General features: G+C 40.8%; 1 protein-coding gene across 1 annotated transcript in view; it reads right to left on the reverse strand.

Annotated features, from left to right (window-relative positions):
- Window positions 1–20,944, reverse strand: part of LOC143982280 (X-linked retinitis pigmentosa GTPase regulator-like) — a 184,296-nt gene that overhangs the window by 59,588 nt on the left and 103,764 nt on the right. Inside the window, exons 10-11 of the mRNA XM_077480863.1 lie at window positions 7,841–8,011; window positions 1,338–1,512 (exon numbers count right to left, since the gene is read on the reverse strand). Coding sequence (XP_077336989.1) covers window positions 1,338–1,512; window positions 7,841–8,011 — 346 coding nt within the window. The remainder of the gene's footprint in view (window positions 1–1,337; window positions 1,513–7,840; window positions 8,012–20,944) is intronic.

Genomic DNA, 20,944 nt, shown 5'->3' on the forward strand with positions numbered 1-20,944 from the left:
TGGCGGATCTAGACTTTCTAAGTCAGGGTGACACACTGCCTTGACTGATTGCAGTGACGTCAGTGAAGAGAGGAACTTCAGACCACTCTCCGCTTAAAATGGGTCATAGGAGTGAAAAACGATTTGCACTCATGTGACCCATAGGAGAAGCCCTGCCTAAAAATCTCAGGCTGGACTTCTCCTTTAAGCACACTGTGTTTGCCTATCGTTGTGACTTAGAAGAGGATCAGATCACATTTTACGGAAAATCACTACAGAAAACCAGTTAATTCCAAGGCGTTCACATACTTTTTTCTTGCCACTGTAATAAGCAGTAGAGGATGGGGAGGAGTGACTATAAAAATATAGATAGCTGCACACTGTAGTTCTGCTTTAAGGTCAAAAATGTAACAAAATATATACCATCAAAAAATGAATCAACAGTAAAAGTAGATATTACCGGTTTGATTTTCTTTTATTTAAAGACAATCATTTATTTGTTAAGATTTTATACTTTCTCTAATGCCCTGTACACACAACCGGACTTTCCGGCAGAAAAGGTCCGGCGGAATCATTCTGTCGGACATTCCGACTGCGTGTGGGCTTCATCTGACTTTTTCTTTGTAAAATTCTGACGGACCCAGAAGTAGAACATGTTTCAAATCTTTCCGCCGGAGAAAACTGCTTGTATGTATGCTGTTCTGACGGACCAAAAACTACGCAAGGGCAGCTATTGAACTTCTTTTCTAGTCCCGTCGTACGTTATCGCATTCTAAATGATCAGACTTTGGTGTGATCGCAAGTCCATTTCGGCGAAACTTAGACGAAAAGTCCTTCGGAGTTCAGTCCAACGAGAAGTCCGCTCGTGTGTACACTGCATAAAGCTTCTTTCACACTGCAGCCACCCAAGCGTTAGCAGTAAAGCACCGCTCATTTTAGCGGCCCTTTACCATTGTTATAGTGGTGCTTTGGCGCCGCTCTTTGGGCGGTAGCGGGGCGATTTTAACCCCCAAGAAGAGCGCCCGTGTTGGCACGTTTCTGAAGCGGCTGAAAACATTCATTCCAATGGGCAGGGGCAGTCTGGTATACACCGCTCCTAAACCGCCCCAAGGATGCTGCTTACAGGACTTTTTTTTTTTTTTTTTTTTTTAACGTCCTTTAAGCGCACAGCCCCAGTGTGAAAGCACTTGGGCTTTCACACTGGGGTGGCAGGGGAGGCAATTTTCAGGCGCTTTACAGGTGCCATTTCTAGGTCTAAATTGCCTGAAAACTGCTCCAGTGTGAAAGGGGTCTAAACAAGAGTTTTGGAAGAGGTACAATGGAAGCTACTTGAACTTAAGATTATACTCAAAACTTACCAGACTTTGACACTGCTGATGAGTCGTTGGCACTTGATTCAGTACTGGCTTGTCTTACTTTGAAAAGACCTGGTGGAACAGTTTTGCTCGTAACAGGCAAGAAAGATTCCAGTAAATTGCCTTTTAATGGTGGTAATGTACGAGTCAAATCACGGATCTGATCGGGTGTTTGTTTCTTAAATAAAAAGAAAAAGCATACATTTACATTGTTTTAGATACGGAGACAAAGGTTTAGGAGCACAAAACTGTGCAACATAATAAGCAACTCAGATTATTGCCTAACTGGATTTACAACCCCAATTCCACAAACGCTGGGATGCTTTGTAAAGTCTATATAAAAACAGAATGCAATGATTTGCAAATCTCATAAACCTCTATTTTATTCACAATAGAAAATATAAACCATATCAAATGTTTAAAAACTGAGAAAATTTTAAGAAAAAAATAATAATTCTGAAATTTATGGCATACGTCTCAAAAATAAAAATAAAAAATTGGGACAGGGCAACAAAAAGTTGTCAAAGTAAGTGTTACAAAGGACGAGCTGGAGGAACATTTTGCAATGAAATAGGTTAATTGGCAACAGGTCAATAACATGATTGGGTACAAAAAGAGCTTCTTAAGAGTATCAGAATGAAAGTTTCACCAATCCGTGAAAAGCTGCATCTAAAAATTGTTGAACAAGTTTCAGAATAAAATGTTCCTCAGCGTAAAATTGCAAAGACTTTAAATATGATCCAGAAACGTCACTGTCTTCGTTGGGCCAAAGCGCATTTAAAATTGTCTGAAAATGTGACACTTTGCAACAGACCATTGTCAATGAACCTTGGCCCAGAGAAGATGGCGGCGTTTCTACATCATGTTTACATATGGCTTCTTCTTCGCATGATAGAGCTTTACCTTACATTTTTGGATGGCAGGACGAACTGTGTTTATAGACAGTGATTTTTTTGAAGTATTCCTGAGCCCATGCAGCGATGTCCATCACAGAATCATGCCTGTCTTTAATGCAGTGCTGTCCGAGGGCCCAAAGATCATGGGCACCCAATATTGTGTTTCCACCCTGTCTCTTGTGCTCAGAGATTTCTCCAGATTCTCTTAATCTTTTGATGATATTATGTATGGTAGATGATATATTTAAAGTATTTTTACATTGAAGAACATTTTTCTGCTCTTACCTGTTAGTACACTTTGCCAGCTTTTTGTTTCCCTGTCTCAACTTTTTTGAGATGTGTTGCTGCCTACAATTTCAAAATTACCTTATTATTTCTTAAAATTGTACATTTTCTCAGTTTACATATTTGATGTGTTTTATATTCTCTATTGTCAATAAAAGCTTTATGAGATTTACAAATCACTGCATTCTGTTGTCATGTAGATGTTACACAGCATTCTAACTTTTTTGTAGTTGGGGTTGTACAGTTGTGCTCAAAAGTTTACATACCCTGGCAGAATTTATGATTTCTTGGCCATTTTTCAGAGAATATGAATGATAACACAAAAACATTTATTTCACTCATGGTTAGTGTTTGGCTGAAGCCATTTATTATCAATCAACTGTGTTTACGCTTTTTAAATCATGGCAACAACAGAAACTACCCAAATTACCCTAATCAAAAGTTTATAAACCATGGAATGTTTGGCCTTGGTACAGACACAGAAGATGGCACACACAGATTAAAATGGCAATTAAAAGTTAATTTCACAAATTTGTGTTTTTTTAGATGACAATTAGTGTTTGTGTATTTATAGTCAATGAGTTTGTTCGCTCTCACATGGATGCACTAAGCAGGCTAGACACTGAGCCATGAGGAGATAAAAATATAAAAAGATATCCAAAGCCTTAAGTATGCTAGGCAGTACTGTTCAATCATTTAACCACTTCCCACCCGGCCAATGCATATATATGGCCGGGTGGGAGCCGTCTACTCCTGATAGGACGTTCAGGAACGTCCTTCAGGAGTAGCGGGATCGTGCGCGCGCATGCCCGCGCAGCGGCGCGATCCCGATGTGCTCGTGTCACCAGGACACGGCACATCTCAGATCGGCAGGAGGGCTCTGTGATTGGCCCTCCTGATCACATGACGGCCGTGTCCAATCACGGCCGTCATGTGATGTAAACAAACAGCCGGTTGCTAGGCAATCGGCTCTCCTCTCCTCACACGGAAGTCACCGCTGAGGAGAGGAAAGCAGAACGCTGCAGCCGGCTGATGATCAGTGAGTATGGGCTGCTTTTTACTCACTGATCACCAGTGTAGTGTAAACACACAACACACCACACAGTACAAACACAGTCCCCACATATGTCCCCAAAACACACATGTCCCCAAAACATACATGTCCCCAAATAATAAAAACACATGTCCCTAATAATAAAAACATGTCCCCCACATATGTCCCACTAAAATCACATGTCCCAATGATTATCTGCACACATATGTACGTGATCACCTGCACACATATGTACATGATCATTTGCGTACATATGTCCGTGATCACACAAACCAATTATTATACACTTAACGGAATTTTTTTTACCAAAAACATGTAGCAGAATACATTTTGGCTTAAATTTATGACAAAATTTGATTTTATTGGATTTCTTTTCAAATAGAAAAAAGAAAATATTGTTTTTTTCCCAAATTTCCGCTTTTTTTGCGCTTATATCGCAAAAAAAAAAAAACTGAGTCGTGAATAAATAACACCAAAATAAAGCTCTATTTGTGCGAACAAAATGATAACAATTTCATTTGGGTACAGTGTAGCATGACCGCGCAATTGTCACTGAAAGCGCTAGAGCGCTGAAAGCTAAAAATTGGGCTGGGAAGGAAGGGGGTGAAAGTGCCCTGTATTGAAGTGGTTAATAAGAAGTGGGAAATTTGGGGATCTCCTGATACCTGATACCAAGCCAAGGTCAGGTAGATCAAGAAATATTTCAGCCACAACTGCCTCATGAACTGTTCGGGATACAAAGAAAAAAACCCATAGGTAACCTCAGGAGAAATACCGGCTACTCTGGAAAAAGATGGTGTGGCTGTTTTTAAGGTCCACAAAACGGGAATACTTAAACAAAAAAGAGCTGCATGTCTAAGCCTTTACTGTACAAGTTTTTTTTGTGGCATTGGCGCGTAAAAGGCCTCCTTCTGGCAGCTCAACCACGCAGCTCTTTTTTGTTCAAGTATCGTTGAATTGTGCTCCTTAAAAACAACCACGCCGTCTTTTTGGAGAGCAGCCTGTATTTCTCTTGTGGTTACCTGTGGGTTTCTCTTAATATCGTGAGCAAATCTTCTGCCAGTTGTGGCTGTAATCTTTCTTGGTCTACCTTGTATCTGCTTCGTATCAAAAGAGGCCCTAATTTTCCACTTCTTAATACATGATTGAACAGTACTGACTAGCATATTCAAGACTTTTGATATCTTTTCATATCCTTTTCCATCTTTGTAAAGTTTGATTACCTTCTTACGCAGGTCTTTTGACGGTTCTTTTCTACCTCCTCATTGCTCAGTGTCTAGCCTGCTTAATGCATCCATGTGAGAGCTAACAAACTCATTGACTATTTATACACAGACACCAATTGTGATTTAAAGAGCCACAAATGTGGGAAATTAACCTTTAATTGCCATTTTAACCTGTGTGTGCCACCTTCTGTGTCTGTACCAAGGTCAAACATTCCAGGGTATGTAAACCTTTGATCAGGGCCATTTGGGTCGTTTCTGTTATTATGATTTAAAAAGAGTAAACACAGTTGATTGATAATAAATGGCTTCAGCCAAATAATAACCATGAGTGAAAGAAATGTTTTTGGGCTATCATTCCTATTCTCTGAAAAATGGCCAAGAAATCATAAATTCTTCCAGGGTATGTGAACTTATGAGCACAAATGTATAAGTGAAAAAGTTATAACTCATCGCTAATGCAGAAATTCCTCCAAACAGCTAAATACCCAGTAGGTGAACATATACGCAACTATTTAATCTGCCAAATATATATTCAGCCACTCTTGTTATACACACACTCTGCTTGCCACACTGCGTAAAAAGATTTATATTCCTGCCCATCAAGTCCTGCGATTTACAGCTCTCGCTACACATCACACAGTCTTCCCTGGAATGGTAGGAACCTGGATTATACTCTACTGCAATTAAAATAACTGTCATTAGAGAAGCACAGGGGTTGCCATTGCAATCTTCGTTCTTTAAATGCTAGATGCCTTGTAAGCACATAAGCACTGCAGTATAGCTGACTGGCTACTGGTGCTGCTTCTACCTCTCACAGTCTGTTGTACAGGGGATTACAAAATGTTCATACCAGGTGAAATTCAGGTACTTACACTGCTTGCACACATAAAAAGATAATAATGTAATGATATATTCATGAATTCAGAGCTATACTTGTCCTTTATATCTGGCGTTTGGCTATAACATGACAGTATTGTGATGAACAACAGTTGTCTACATTATTATGCTGAAGACAACCTTGCTTTGCTTTCCACTGCTTTTCTGAAAGTAATGACAAATGGAATACCTCTGACCATTTATCACTCTTACATTAACAGGTTATCATAAGGGATGTTCAAATCATTGACATATCAGGCAGAAAAATGACTTCTAGATCTTTCTTTTCTTCTTTCACCTTGTGCAAGTGACAGGAGTAATTAGCAGGTGTTCTAATGTATTATAAAAATATTCAAACGTCAATTTATCTAGAGGAAAAGATTGAATTTTACAAGCTTTATTATAATCTAAAAAAGTCATTAAACCACAACTCACAAGCTGACTTGGTAGAGGATTCATTAATAAAACATGAGAAAAATTCCCTGTAGCTTTAGTTTATTGCAAAACCCCTTCAAAATAGATATATTTAAACTGAACACTCCAAGCATGCATCTAAATGAATTTATGTTTTCCACAACGTGAGATTTTAAAGCCAGGCAATCTACTGTAGAATGCAGTGGGCAATGTTAAGATCCAAGAGATGTGCTTTCATTGGCATCCTTGGAAAAGGTTATGAGCTTGTTGGACATTCCAATTAGGGGGGCATTACTGTGGAGTTCTCCCAACCCCCTATCCTACTAAAATATATTCCACTTCTCTGGGACTGATTTTCACAAGGTATTGGGGTCTGTCTGTGGAAATTTGAGCCCAGTTAGCCTAAACAGCATTTGTGAAGTCAGGGCTGACAAGAGGGTGACCTCACAATTGACATTCCAATTCATCCCAAAAGTGTTCAAGTAAGGTGGAAGTCAGAGTTCTGTGTAGGCTCAAATTCTTTCACACCACATCACATGGACCTTGATTTGGGCACAGTTGTGCTGGTACAGAAATGGTCCTTCCCCAATTTGTTGAAGCCTGGTTGCAAGACCTCAGTTGTCTAAAAAGTCTTGTATGCAGTAGCCTTAGCAGTATCCTTCACTAGAAATACCTAAACCCAATAATTTAGAGGAGTGCTGTACTGTAGATTTAAAATACTAGATTTGTGTGAAATTGGCATCTTATAAAAACATTTGTGACATAAAGACAAATTCAAAAAGCAGTTTGTAATTTAGTCAGTTGATCTGCATAATTCATCAACCAATTCCTGTGTTCACATGTGGGGGGGGGGGGGGGGGGGGTGGCATGGGGTGACTACATATGAAGTTCCCTGATGAGTTTCCTCTCAGCAGAAAGCACAGGATTTTTTTGCATCCTATATCAATATTCTATATCAGCCCTGCCAATTTTGGAGAAGGATTCTACTAAACTCAAGGTGCAATTTACTAGAGAGCATTAAGACGGAGAGATTAGAACTGCTGGGGCATATAGTTCTACACCTGTAAGTTGCTATCTAAACACTAAAACTTACCTTTCTTCTTCTCTGTGGACCTTTTGCTGTCTGTACCTCTGTGGACCCATACCTAGTGTACCAGACACTGTGGCCAGGTCCCCCTAGACCTCCACCTCTCCCAGGACCCAGCAATCTACCTCCAGGACCAAGCAAGCCTACAATATTTGGATCATTCTGCCTGGATTTCCATCAAGTGCAGTTGTGGCAGATACCTTTAGTGTGTTTCTTCTATCTCATTGACCCTGGACTTGCTGTTTGATGTTCCATTCTGCTGCCTGTGTTTCTTCCGTTTGCCCATTTGCTGTGCCCTGGATTACTAAACTGGGATTGGGACCTTGTGTCTCTGGACTAAATCCTTGCTATACCCTGTTACTCTTTCCTCTACTGTGCTCTAAATGTTGTTATGTGTCCCTTGCTATACCATATTGCTACCTTGAAACCTCACTGGATTAACCCTTGCTGCACTTCACATCGCTGTTCTGTGTCCCCTTAGACTTATCTCCCTATTATACCATATCACTGCCTTGTGACCTTGCTGGATTCCACCCCCACCTCCATCACATGTATCTATATACAGTACCATACAGGGTAATATTGAAGAAGTGAAGGTCAGGTATCTACAAAAATGGTGGCTATATAGTGTATGTAAGAAATATAAAATCACTTGAATGATAATATACCTTTTCTCTTCGTCTAACACGTGCTGAGGGAGACCTCTGCAATGTTGTAGATGTGTTAGTACCTCCATTTACCATTAAATAATTTTCTTTTAGCTCATCAGCAATGACAATTTCAGATTCTTTTGGCCTGGGTGTAGCAAAGACAAGCATATGACAACCACCACATGCCACCTGCAAAGGAAAACACAATATGGTTTAAAACAATATTGGTAATTTATAGGCTCTGCTCATTTATATAGTGTAGACCTGATAATCAGTGCTTTAAGGAGAACACTAAACCATTCACATCAGTCTATGCCCTAAAGAAGTTTACAGTCTAATGTCTCTATAACAATCATAAAAACATTAGGACTGACTTATGTGACACCCAATTAAAACTACTAGTAGGTTGCCTGGAAAGAAATCAAAACACTAGAAGGACGCCCACACAAACAAATGAACAACATACAAAATCCATATAGCTAATGTCCTTTGACTTAAAACAGCATTGCAGAGCAAGAAAGCTAATCATTCTTCATTAATTCATTTAAAGTTTACAAAAAATTACTAACACACGTTACACATCTACGTTGTCATCCATTAACTTAATTTTATTTTGGTACGTTAACAATATAAATGTATACTTCTGCAGCCTCCCTTGTTAAACTCCTTTTATGCATGTGTCCCTTTGAACAAAAGGTGGGCAAAAAAAGAACTTTAATTCATCAGATCTTTGCAATAAGGCTGTAGAAGTGTACACACTATTTCATTGGCGTTTTATACCGTTATAGATAGCCAAATAACAATAGATCTTACTGTCTGGCAGTGAACAAACAGGTTTCAGACAACCCCTTCCACCTACATGCATGCCCTCATTTTTTTTTTTTTCTTTAAACATAACAAACATGTTATACCTATCTGCACTGTGTAATGGTTTTGCACAGAGCAGGCTGGATCTTCCTCTTCTTGGGTCCCTCATCAGCGTTCCTGCTCCCTCCCTCCTGTTGAGTGCCCCCACAGCAAGCAGTGTGCTATGGGGGCACCCGAGCTGAGCTGCAGCACTGTGTGTCCATTCAAACACAGAGCCGTAGTTTGGCCCCGCCACTCTCTCTCCTCATTGGCTGACTTTGATTGACAGCAGCGGGAGCCAAATGGCGCTACTGCTGTGTCACAGCCAATCAGGGGTGAAAGTCCCGGGTTGGCCGAAGCACTCGTGCACATCGCTGGATCGTGATGGGGCTCTGGTAAGTATTAGGAAAGCTGCTGCACACAGGTTTTTTTATTTTAATGCATAGAAGGCATTAAGATAAAGAAAAACCTTCTGCCTTTACAACCACTTTAACTCTATTAATTTCTGCTTTATCAGCAAAGCTAAACAGAAAATCAAGACTGTGCCACTAGCCAATGGGAATGCATTTACTTGACACGCAGGTACATTACTGCACCAAAAGCCTCATCATGTAACATTCTTGACCACTTTAACGTAACCTTAAGAAGGTTAGTCTTCCAAAAAGTGATATTTTAGTTACAGACGTGACCTGCCGGACTCAATATTTTTATTCCTGTTGTAATTCTTCAGTCTGCTTCTGTCCATCTGTGAGCTTTCGCCATTTCTGCCAAATTTGCACGTTTCAACACTTCTGCTTACATTCTCTATTCTATGAAAAAATCCAGACATGAAAATGAGAAACCTTCATAGCAGCCAGGAAATTCCTACAGACCCAGAAACTCAAGTTCTGAGATCCCACTAATATCAGTTTTATGTGTTTTATGTTTATTGTAGTGGGAGGGCGTCATATGACGTCCTCCCGTTTAAACAGGGAATGCGCGCGATCGTGAGCGCGCATCCCTGTTTCTTCGGTGGCGTGTCACGGAGACACCGCTCGCCACGAAGGGGGTGAACAGCCATTGGGTATGGCTGTTTACCAGGTGATCTTCATCACGGCCGATCACAGATGGTCACACCCCTACTGTGCACGCCTCATGTGCGCAAGCGCGCTGCACGTCAGTGGCGGCGTGTTCCCCGGGAACACCGCTCGTCACCGACGCTGGTAAACAGCCATTGGCTGTTTACCCACGTGATCGGCTGTGATCGTTTCATAGCCGATCACTAAATTTTAAACAACAAACCACGGTAATGAGATGACGGGGAGATTACGGTAACATCTCGTTACCGCTTACAGTGTACACCAATCACACCGATTGCCCCCAATCACACCTATTGCCCCCCCCCACTGATTGTCCCCCCATAAAGAGTACCCGTCACCACCCCTCATAGTACATGTCACTCACAGTCCATCAGAGTACTTGAGTACCTGTCACAGTCCATCAGAGTACCCGAGTACCTGTCCCAGTCCATTTGAGTACCCGAGTACATGTCACAGTTCATCTGAGTACCTGTCACAGTTCATCTGAGTACCCAAGTATCTGTCACAGTCCATATGAGTACCAGAGTACCTATCACCGCCCTTCAGAGTACCCAAATACCAGTCACCAGGCCATCAGAGAACCTGTCACCAGGCCATCAGAGTAGCCGAGTACCCGTCACCAGGCCATCAAAGTACCCGAGTACCCGTCCCCAGGCCATCAGAGTACCCGAGTACCTGTCACCAGGCCATCAGAGTACCAAAGTACCCAAGTACCAAATTTGCAGCCCATGCCTCATAGAACATACGTTGGGGTGTTTGCTTTCCAAAATTGGGTAATTTTGTAGGTAATTGCATTGTCCTGGTGCTCCAGGACCTTCAAAAGTGTGATAGGTAGGAATGAAATGAGATGTGTCATTTATGTTCCTAGAACGCCTGAAGATACTACTTCAATGTTAGGCCTCTCTATGTGACCAGGCTGTGTAAAAGTCCTACACATGTGGTATCGCCATACTCAGGAGTAGTAGAATGTGTTTTGGGGGTGTAATTTTTGTTATATACATGCTATGTGTTAGAAATATCTTATAAATTGACAACTTTGTGTAAAAAAAAAAAAAAGTGTTTTAATTTTTTTCCACATATTCCAAAAACTTCTGGAAAAAAATTAACTGTTCAAAAGACTCATTATGCCTCATAGATTATACGCCGGGATGTTTGCTTTCCAAAATGGGGTCATTTTATGGGAAATTCCATTGTCCTGGTACTCCAGGGCCTTCAAAAAGTGTAATAGGTGGTTGAGAAATGAGATGCGTAATTTTTGCTTGTAGAACGCCTGAAGGTACTACTTCAATGTTGGTGTTCTGTATGTGGCCAGGCTGTGTAAAAGTCTCACACATGTGGTATCGCCATACTCGGAAAGAGTAGCAGAATGTATTTTGGGGTATAATTTGTTGTATGCATATGCTGTGTGTGAGAAATAACCTGATAATATGACAATTTTATAAAAAAAAAATAATAATAAAAAAATTCTTCATTTTGCAAAGAATTGTGGGAAAAAGTGACAACTTAAAAAAACTCACCATGCTACTTACTTAATACCTTGGAATGTCTACTTTCTAAAAAGGGGTCATTTGGGGGGTATTTGTACTTTCCTGACTTGTTAGTGTCTCAAGAAATGAGATACACCTGATGTACTGAAGGCCTGATCAGATGTGATCAATTTTCAGTGATTGGCACCATAGTTTGTAGACTCTAACTTTCACAAAGACCAAATAATATACACTAATGTGGGTTATTTTTTACCAAAGATATGTAGCAGTATAAATTTTGGCCAAAATTTATGAAGAAAAATTACTAATTAGCAAAAATGTATGACAAAGCAAAAGGCATTTTTTTCACAAAATGTACGTTTTATTTTATTTATAGCACAAAAAATAAAAAACTCACTAGTGATTAAATACCACTAAATGAAAGCTCTATTTGTGTGGAAAAAAGGATGCAAGTTTCATATTAGTACAGTGTTGCATGACTGAGTAATTGTTATTCAAACTGTGAGAGCGCTGAAAGCTGAAAATTGGTCTGGTCAGGAAGGGGGTGTAACTGCACTGTATTGAGGTGGTTAAATAACTATTTAAAGAGGGAGTCCGCCGGGACTCCGCGTTTTTTTTTTTTTTTTAAAGCCAGCAGCTACAAATACTGCAGCTGCTGACTTTTAAAATAGTGACACTTACCTGTCCAGCGCGCCCGCGATGTCGGCACCCGAAGCCGATCTGTAGATCGTTTCTCGGGTGCTGCCGCCGCCATCTTGGGTATGGGAATCAGGAAATGGAGCCTTTCGGCTTCATTTCCTGGTTCCCTACTGCGCATGCGCGAGCCGCGCTGCGCAATAAGGACGGTCCCCGCTGCCTCTGGGATCTGTGTGTTTTCCCAGCAGGCAGCGGGGCACTTGCGGAAAGGGGCGGGCACTTGCGGAAAGGGGCGTAACATACGCCCCTTTCCGCAGAGAGCTATCCCGGAAGTGGGTGCAGTTACCTGGATTATCCAGGTAACTGCACCCCCCTTCCCCCTGAAAGGTGCCAATTGTGGCGCCGGAGGGGGGGAGGATTCCGATGAGCGGAAGGTCCATTTTAGGGTGGACCTCCGCTTTAAGTGTACTTTTGTGTGACTGTACATTTATCTACAACTTGGCCTTTTTCCAATTACAGTTTTCCAAAAGATATCATAGATCTGTAGACAAATAAATGAAAGGCATAAATCCATGAGATCCTTCTGACTTACTTTCAGAGTGCTGTATAGTTACAAGGGCCAAGTAAACTATTGTTGGTGAACCAAATATTTGGTGCACATAAACCGGTTTTTTAAACACATCAAATAATAGTTTATTACTTATTTCTCCTGAAAAATACTGCAATTGCCATGTGATATTCTGACTGTTGTGTTTCCTGCTGTATTCTTTGAAAGCGGAGTTGGATCAACCACATGGGAACCTGCTTAGTTTTTCCTCGTAGGGAGAAGCTTTGTAAAATTCTGGACTTGATTGTGAGATATTGTGGATTTTTACCCTTTTCTGTTTTATATACCTTTTTAATCCATAAAAAATAAAAAAATAAATACAGTTTTCAAATAATAGTATATAGTGCAGATGAAAAAGACTGAAAGAAAAATGTGACCAGTATGGGAATTGTGGTAAAGATCACAAGTTTCACAATGGTACAGAAAATGAGTTTATGACCCTTCTATGTGTGCAAAATAAGTAGAACTACAGCTGCAAACATAATAGTTTCTTTGACATGCAATGTGCCAAAATAGGATGTCAAGTGCAACAATTCATATTATTTACTAAAAGATGAAAAAGTGCAGCACTAACAAATAGAAGGTCCTAAAACCGCTACAAGCAATATAAGTGGACAATAATGTGCACAGTGAATTTTTTTTTCAATAATATGTAATTAAAACACAAAGGTCTTGAAGACCCCTTTCACACCAGGGCGTTTTGAAGGTGCTATAGCGTTAGAAATAGTGCCTGCAATCCGCCCTAAAGCTGCTGCACCATTATGTGTAGTGTGAAAGCCCGAGGGCGGTGTGGTGTGAAAGGGGTCTAAAAGAAACACAAAAACTTCAAAGTGCAGTGTCCAAAAAAGTTCAGTGACAATCTTCAACTTCATGTGCATACATCAGGTATGGTGACAAATAGATAATTTGACAGTAGATCCACCACCATAAACACCAAATGCTTATCAGAGGGATTGAACTCAAATAAGTATACACCTAGTGAGTCAATCAAACTTTGTGGTATAATATACCCAAAAGATATCAGGTTCACGATCAGGGTATGATCTCCAGATGGATGTGAAGTATGAGTGTGTTCAGTAGAATCGGGCATTCAGCCCACCATTAAAAGAAGGAAGGAAGGCATATAGCAGAATACTGTTTGGAAAAATGTAATATACAAAAAACAGAGGAAATACACTCATGCTTATGCAGTAAAAAAGTGCTTAAATAAAAGGTGACAGTGGTCTCAGCATAGCTTACTGACTGATAAGTCATCATCTGTGGTGCTGATTTAAAGTGCTCACTAGGTTTTTATAGATACCAAGTACCCCCACAATGAATAGCAGCTCCGTCTGATTGGTAATGCAATTCAAGGTTTACTTCCTGGTTCAGACAAAATGGCGCCATAGCATGTGTCAAAAAGTGGAAGCAGATATGATGTCTGACAACACCACATCAGACATAAACAACCAAAAAGATGGTGCCACTGACAGTGGGACAAAAGCATGATGCGGTCGTCAGTTACATGCCGCTCTCGGAAAAGAATCTTACACCGGAAACATTTAATATGGGGACACGCTATATAAGAAAATTTTCAATGGTTTTCGCAGTGATGTATACCACATTCACACACCCTCATTGAAAGCCATGAAACAGAGAAAGGAATGGAAACAGAAAATTTATAAAGAAAAATATAAAAAATGCCAAATTTCATACGCAAGGGGAAAATTAATTAGTTCATTAATCTCATAGAGCTGATATTCATGATGGAAACTAATAGCAACACATCAAATACTAATTCTACAAAAAAATGTATTTAAAAAATACATAGAGCATATGGATATACAATTGATTCCATATGTACCGACTGCACCCAATGGTAACCAGAATAACACAACATCACGCCTGGTTAAAACATTGATGTCCCATTCAATATTTAGGGCGAAATAAGGCGAATAGGTCTGTAATTGATAAATCCAATAAGTTTCCAAAACGTGAGACCTCACGTCATGGTGGGACTAAAGCATGACGCGGTCGTCAGTTACATGCCGCTCTCGGAAAAGAATCTTACACCGGAAACATTTAATATGGGGACACGCTATATAAGAAAATTTTCAATGGTTTTCGCAGTGATGTATACCACATTCACACGCCCTCATTGAAAGCCATGAAACAGAGAAAGGAATGGAAACAGAAAATTTATAAAGAAAAATATAAAAAATGCCAAATTGCATACGCAAGGGGAAAATTAATTAGTTCATTAATCTCATAGAGCTGATATTCATGATGGAAACTAATAGCAACACATCAAATACTAATTCTACAAAAAAATGTATTTAAAAAATACATAGAGCATATGGATATACAATTGATTCCATATGTACCGACTGCACCCAATGGTAACCAGAATAACACAACATCACGCCTGGTTAAAACATTGATGTCCCATTCAATATTTAGGGCGAAATAAGGCGAATAGGTCTGTAATTGATAAATCCAATAAGTTTCCAAAACGTGAGACCTCACGTCATGGTGGGACTAAAGCATGACGCGGTCGTCAGTTACATGCCGCTCTCGGAAAAGAATCTTACACCGGAAACATTTAATATGGGGACACGCTATATAAGAAAATTTTCAATGGTTTTCGCAGTGATGTATACCACATTCACACGCCCTCATTGAAAGCCATGAAACAGAGAAAGGAATGGAAACAGAAAATTTATAAAGAAAAATATAAAAAATGCCAAATTGCATACGCAAGGGGAAAATTAATTAGTTCATTAATCTCATAGAGCTGATATTCATGATGGAAACTAATAGCAACACATCAAATACTAATTCTACAAAAAAATGTATTTAAAAAATACATAGAGCATATGGATATACAATTGATTCCATATGTACCGACTGCACCCAATGGTAACCAGAATAACACAACATCACGCCTGGTTAAAACATTGATGTCCCATTCAATATTTAGGGCGAAATAAGGCGAATAGGTCTGTAATTGATAAATCCAATAAGTTTCCAAAACGTGAGACCTCACGTCATGGTGGGACTAAAGCATGACGCGGTCGTCAGTTACATGCCGCTCTCGGAAGAGCATCTTACACCGGAAACCGCATTTGAAACGGGGACGCACTATATAAGAACATTTTCAATGGTTTTCGCAGTGATGTAGACCAACAGGCCATACAAATTTATACCATATTCACACTCCCTCATCGAAAGCCATGAAACAAAAAAAGGAATGGAAACAGAAAATGTATAAAAAAAAAATATATAAAAAAATGACAATTTCATACATAAGGGGAAAATGAATTAGTTCATTAATATCATAGAGCTGATATTCATGATGGAAACTAATAGCAACACATCAAATACTAATTATACAAAAAATAATTAAAAAAATACATAGAACATATGGATATACAATTGATTCCATATGTACCAACTGCACCCAATGGTAACCAGAACAACATAACATCACACCTGGTTAAAAAAAGCATTGATGCCCCATTCGATATTTAGTCCGAAAGGCGAATAGGTCTGTAATTAATAAATCCAATAAGTCTCCAAACGTGAGACCCCATGTGTCATGGCTCCTCCCCTCCAAGGGGGGACATATTTATCAATGATGAGAAACTGGGAACCCCTGGGGTCTTGGCTATGGTGTTCTCTGTAATGCCGGGGCACATTATGCTTAACATCACCACCCTTTATTTTTAGCAATGTGCTCACTTACCCTGACAGAAAACACACAGATCGCATGACCCACATATTGGTTCCCGCAAGGGCAAGTGATCATGAAAAAACAAGTGTAGTGGCACGGATGCAAAATGTTTTGATGGAATATACACGATTAGTGACATTAGATTTGAATTCAAGGCTTTTAAGTCTACCACAAGCATTATGTTGGCATACAGTACATCTCTTACAAGGGAAGTAGCCAACTTAATTATGAAAGAAAGAGGGTCGTGTCGGAGGGTTAATGGTATTAGGGGCAATTTTTCCTTGCAAGGAACATTTAAAGCAGGCATGTCCAAAGTCCGGTCCGCAGTCCGGTTTTGAACGGCCCGCCTGGTTATCTAAACATATATATCCTTTGTGGCCCCCGACGATCTCCCAGCGCCAGGGCCACAAAAGAGATATAGTCTCAGTCTGGCTGCCTCGGAGATGGGAGGCGGTACGAGCGCCGTGCACACAGGAGTATTTCCTGTTTACACGGCAGCCTCTGTAATAGGAAGTCCCGTCTCCGCCATTGGACGACTGTTCTGTCCATCAAAGGAGGTGGGACTTTCTCTTAAAGAGGCTGCTGTGTAAACAGGAGATTCTCCTGTTCTTCGGCGCTCGTCCTGCCCCCTCCATGTCCCCTCCAAGGCTGCACTGATGGCAATGGTGAGTGCATTCCTGGCTAATGGTGAGTGAAATCCTGGCTAATGGTGAGTGCATTCCTGGCTAATGGTGAGTGAAATCCTGGCTAATGGTGAGTACATTCCTGGCTAATGGTGGCTGCATTCCTGGCAATGGTGGCTGCATTCCTGGCAATGGTGAGTGAAATCCTGGCTAATGGTGGTTGCATTCCTGGCTAATGGTGGCTGCATTCCTGGCTAATGGTGGCTGCATTCCTGGCTAATGGTGGCTGCATTCCTGGCTAATAGTGAGTGAAATCCTGGCAATGGTGGCTGCATTCCTGGCAATAGTGAGTGAAATCCTGGCAATGGTGGCTGCATTCCTGGCTAATGGTGGCTGCATTCCTGGCTAATGGTGAGTGAAATCCTGGCAATGGTGGGGGCTGCATTCCCAGCAATGGTGGGCGCACAGATGGGTACTGACCCTTATTTTGCTTCACAGTTTTTTTATTTAAAATTTTAAGTTTTTTTCCTGAAACTTCCCTCTTAAAGTGAAGGTGCGTGCTATTTGCCAATAAATACAGTATATCCAAATAACACGCCCAAGCTCATCTCTTCAACACACACAGCCACAAAGGTAAGGGAATTCTTGTTGGGCCATGTATTAATGTTCGAACGAACACACTTAGACCGAATTTTAATGGTTCAAAGAATGTCAGGCAAAATGGTCGGCCCTAGCGCATGTTCACTTAATCAAATCTGGCCCTCTTTGAAAAAAGTTTGGACACCCCTGATTTAAAGGAATCATCTTGTTCCGGGGGGGGGGGGGGGGGGTGTTTCTTTACCAACAAAGAACACCTCTCTATCCCTGCCACTCTATTTAGTTCTGAAATTACCATTACTTTGTCATATCCCTTCTCTAGCAACCTTTCAGTGTTGACGCCTGAATCAGATAAGTATTTACATCAGTACAATTCCTGCACACAGTCTCAGGAACTGGCTGCGGGGAACGGAATGTAACCGGGATTGTTGGTGGCAGCTATCGATGGGTATAAATCTGTAAATACGCTTGGCACTTAAATTGGCGTGAGACCATCTCGATCTCAAGATCTAGAAATTGAATTCTGGAAGAACTAATTTCACATGACAACGAAATCCCCCGATCGTTGTCATTTAGAAGCGCAAAAAAATCCTTAAGAGTGGCGACGTTAAGCATAATGGCTTTCGATGAGGCTTTCGATGATGGAGTGAGGGAGCGTGAATGTGGTATACATCACTGCGAAAACCATTGAAAATTTTCTTATACAGCGTGTCCCCATATTAAATGCTGTTTCCGGTGTAAGATTGTCTTCCAAGAGCGGCATGTAACCGACGACCGCGTTATGCTTTTTTCCCACTGTCAACTGCACAATCTTTTTGGCTGTTTATGTAATGGTGTTGTCAGACATCATATCTGCTTCCGCTTCTCAGAACGAGGCTTGGGACGCACTCTATGGCGCCATTTTGGCCAAACCAGGAAGTAACCATTGAATTGCATTACCAATCAGACGGAGCTGCTATTCATTATGGGGGGTACTTGGCATCTATAAAAACCTAGTGAGCACAGTGGATCAGCATTCCAGATGATGACTTATAAGTCGAAACGCGCCGGTAAGCTATGCTGTCACCTATTATTTAAGCACATTTTTACTGCATAAACATGAGCGTATTTCCTCTGTTTTTATATATTACATTTTTCCAAACGGTATTATGCTATATGCCTTCCTTCTTTTAATGATGGGGATGAATGCCAGATTCTACTGAACCCACTCATACTTCACATCTATCTGTCCATCTGGTGATCATACCCGGATCGTGAACCTGATATCTTCTGGGTATATTATGCCACAAAATTTGATTGACTCACTAGGTGTTTATGTATTTGAGTTCAATCCCTCTGATAAGCATTTGGTGTTTCTGGTGGTGGATCTACTATCAAATTATCTATTTGTTACCATACCTGATATATATATATATATATATATATATATATATATACACACATGAAGTTGAAGATTGTCACTGATCTTTTTTGGACACTGAACTTTGAAGTTTTTCTGTTTCTTTTATCCACTTGCTTACTGGGCACTTAAACCCCCCTCCTGCCCAGACCAATTTTCAGCTTTCAGCACTGACTGAATGACAATTGCGCGGTCATACAACACTGTACCCAAATTAAATTTTTATCTTTTTTACCACAAATAGAGCTTTCTTTTGGTGGTATTTAATCACAGCTGGGGTTTTTATTTTTTGCTAAACAAACAAAAAAGATGGAACATTTTTAAAAATAAATAAATAAATCATGTTTAATAGTTTGTTATAAAATTTTGCAAACAGGTAATTTTTCTGCTTCATTGATATGCGCTGATGAGGCGGCACTGGTGGGCACTGATAGGCACAGATAAGGTGGCACTGATGGGCACAGATAATGCGGCACTGATGGGTGGCATGGATGGGCACTTATGTGGCACTGTGGGCACCAGTAGGTCGGCACTGTTGCCTACTGCTAGGTGGCACTTGTAGGGGGCACATGTGGGCACTGAGGAGCTGGCGGCACATTGCAGTGATCGGGACTGATGTCCCTCTTACTGCCACTGATGATCTGCTTTTTAATAGCAGATTACCGGCTGATCACAGAGCGCGCCACGTGCAGGCCGCTCGTGCACGGGACGACGTCAATAGATGTTGTCCTGGCAATGCAGGTCTGCGCTGTAGCTGTCATTTGGCTAGAGCGCGGATCTCTAGTGGTTAAACACCTTTGTGTTTTAATTACTTATTATTGGACATTTTTTTCACTGTGTACATTATTGTTCACTAATATTGCTTGTAGCGGTTTTATGACACTTTATTTGTTAGCGCTGTACTTTATCTTTTTGTTACATTTTGCAACCTAATCCACTGCTGTGCTGGCTGCCATTTTCTCAGTTTTTTAGACAGCATGGTATATGTGCATTTTAGTTCACAGTGTTGGTTTAGTTACTAAAGGCAAATCCACTTTGTACTGCAAGTGCACTTGGAAGTGCAGTCGCTGTAGAACCGAGGGGAACATGTAAATAAAAATCAAAATTTTTGCTTGTACATGATTGGATGATAAAATCAGCAGAGCTTCCCCTCAGATTCACAGCGACTGCACTTCCAAGTGCACTTGCAGTGAACTTGTAGTGCAGAGTGGATTTTTCAACCCTTAAGCCCTTGTACACGCGGTCGGACATGCCGACGGAAAACGTCCGATCAGACCATGTTCTCGGATAATCCGACTGTGTGTGGGCTCCATCGGACTGTTTCTGACGGAATATCCGACGGACAAAGTTTTAGAGCTGGGCTATAAAACTTTCCGACAACATGATCCGATCGGACTTTGTCCGATTGTGTGTAGAGAATTCCGACAAAGGACAAAGTGCCACGCATGCTCAGGTCAAATTCCTAGACCAAAGCTATTGGCTACAAGCCTGAACGTAGTCCCATCGTAATGAAATAAAGTCATCACGTTCTGAACGATCGGATTTTCCGACAACTTTGTCCGACCGTGTGTATGCAACACAAGTTTCGGACAAAATCCGTCAGACAAAATCAGACGGATTTTGTTGTCTGAATGTCCGACCGTGTGTACATGGGCTAAGTGTAATTTTTGTCTGCTGCTTCGTTTCTCTGCTATCAGCATGAACCACTTCTAAAAAGTTTTCCAGACACCACCAAGAGAAAAATGGTGACAAGAGAGGGTGCTCCACCTGATTGACAACCTCAGCCCTGTTCCTGTGTGCTGTGTGAAGGGGGGGGGGGGGGGGGGTCTCTCACAGAGCTCTGAAGAAGTGTGCGATTTCAGCACTCTGCCCCTTTTTATCTGAAGTCTCAAACAAGCTTTATAATTCAGCACTTTGAATGGATGTAGAGAATAGAAGACTGTAGACAGTTACAACTTATGTAGAAGAATTTGCTTCATCTATGTTTATGACCTGAAGCTAGTTATTTCACTGGGTATAAGTAAGGGTTTACAACCTTGAAAAACCTTGAAAAACCCGCTCAACCCTATCCAGTCTATGTCCTCTACAACAATTTTATGTGCACACTGAGTTTTTTATTTTATTCAACCAGTTAGC

The sequence above is a fragment of the Lithobates pipiens genome, unplaced genomic scaffold (assembly GCF_037356315.1).
Source record: "Lithobates pipiens isolate NorthernLeopardFrog02 unplaced genomic scaffold, aLitPip1_a1.2 Scaffold_16, whole genome shotgun sequence".
Lineage (NCBI taxonomy): Eukaryota > Metazoa > Chordata > Amphibia > Anura > Ranidae > Lithobates > Lithobates pipiens.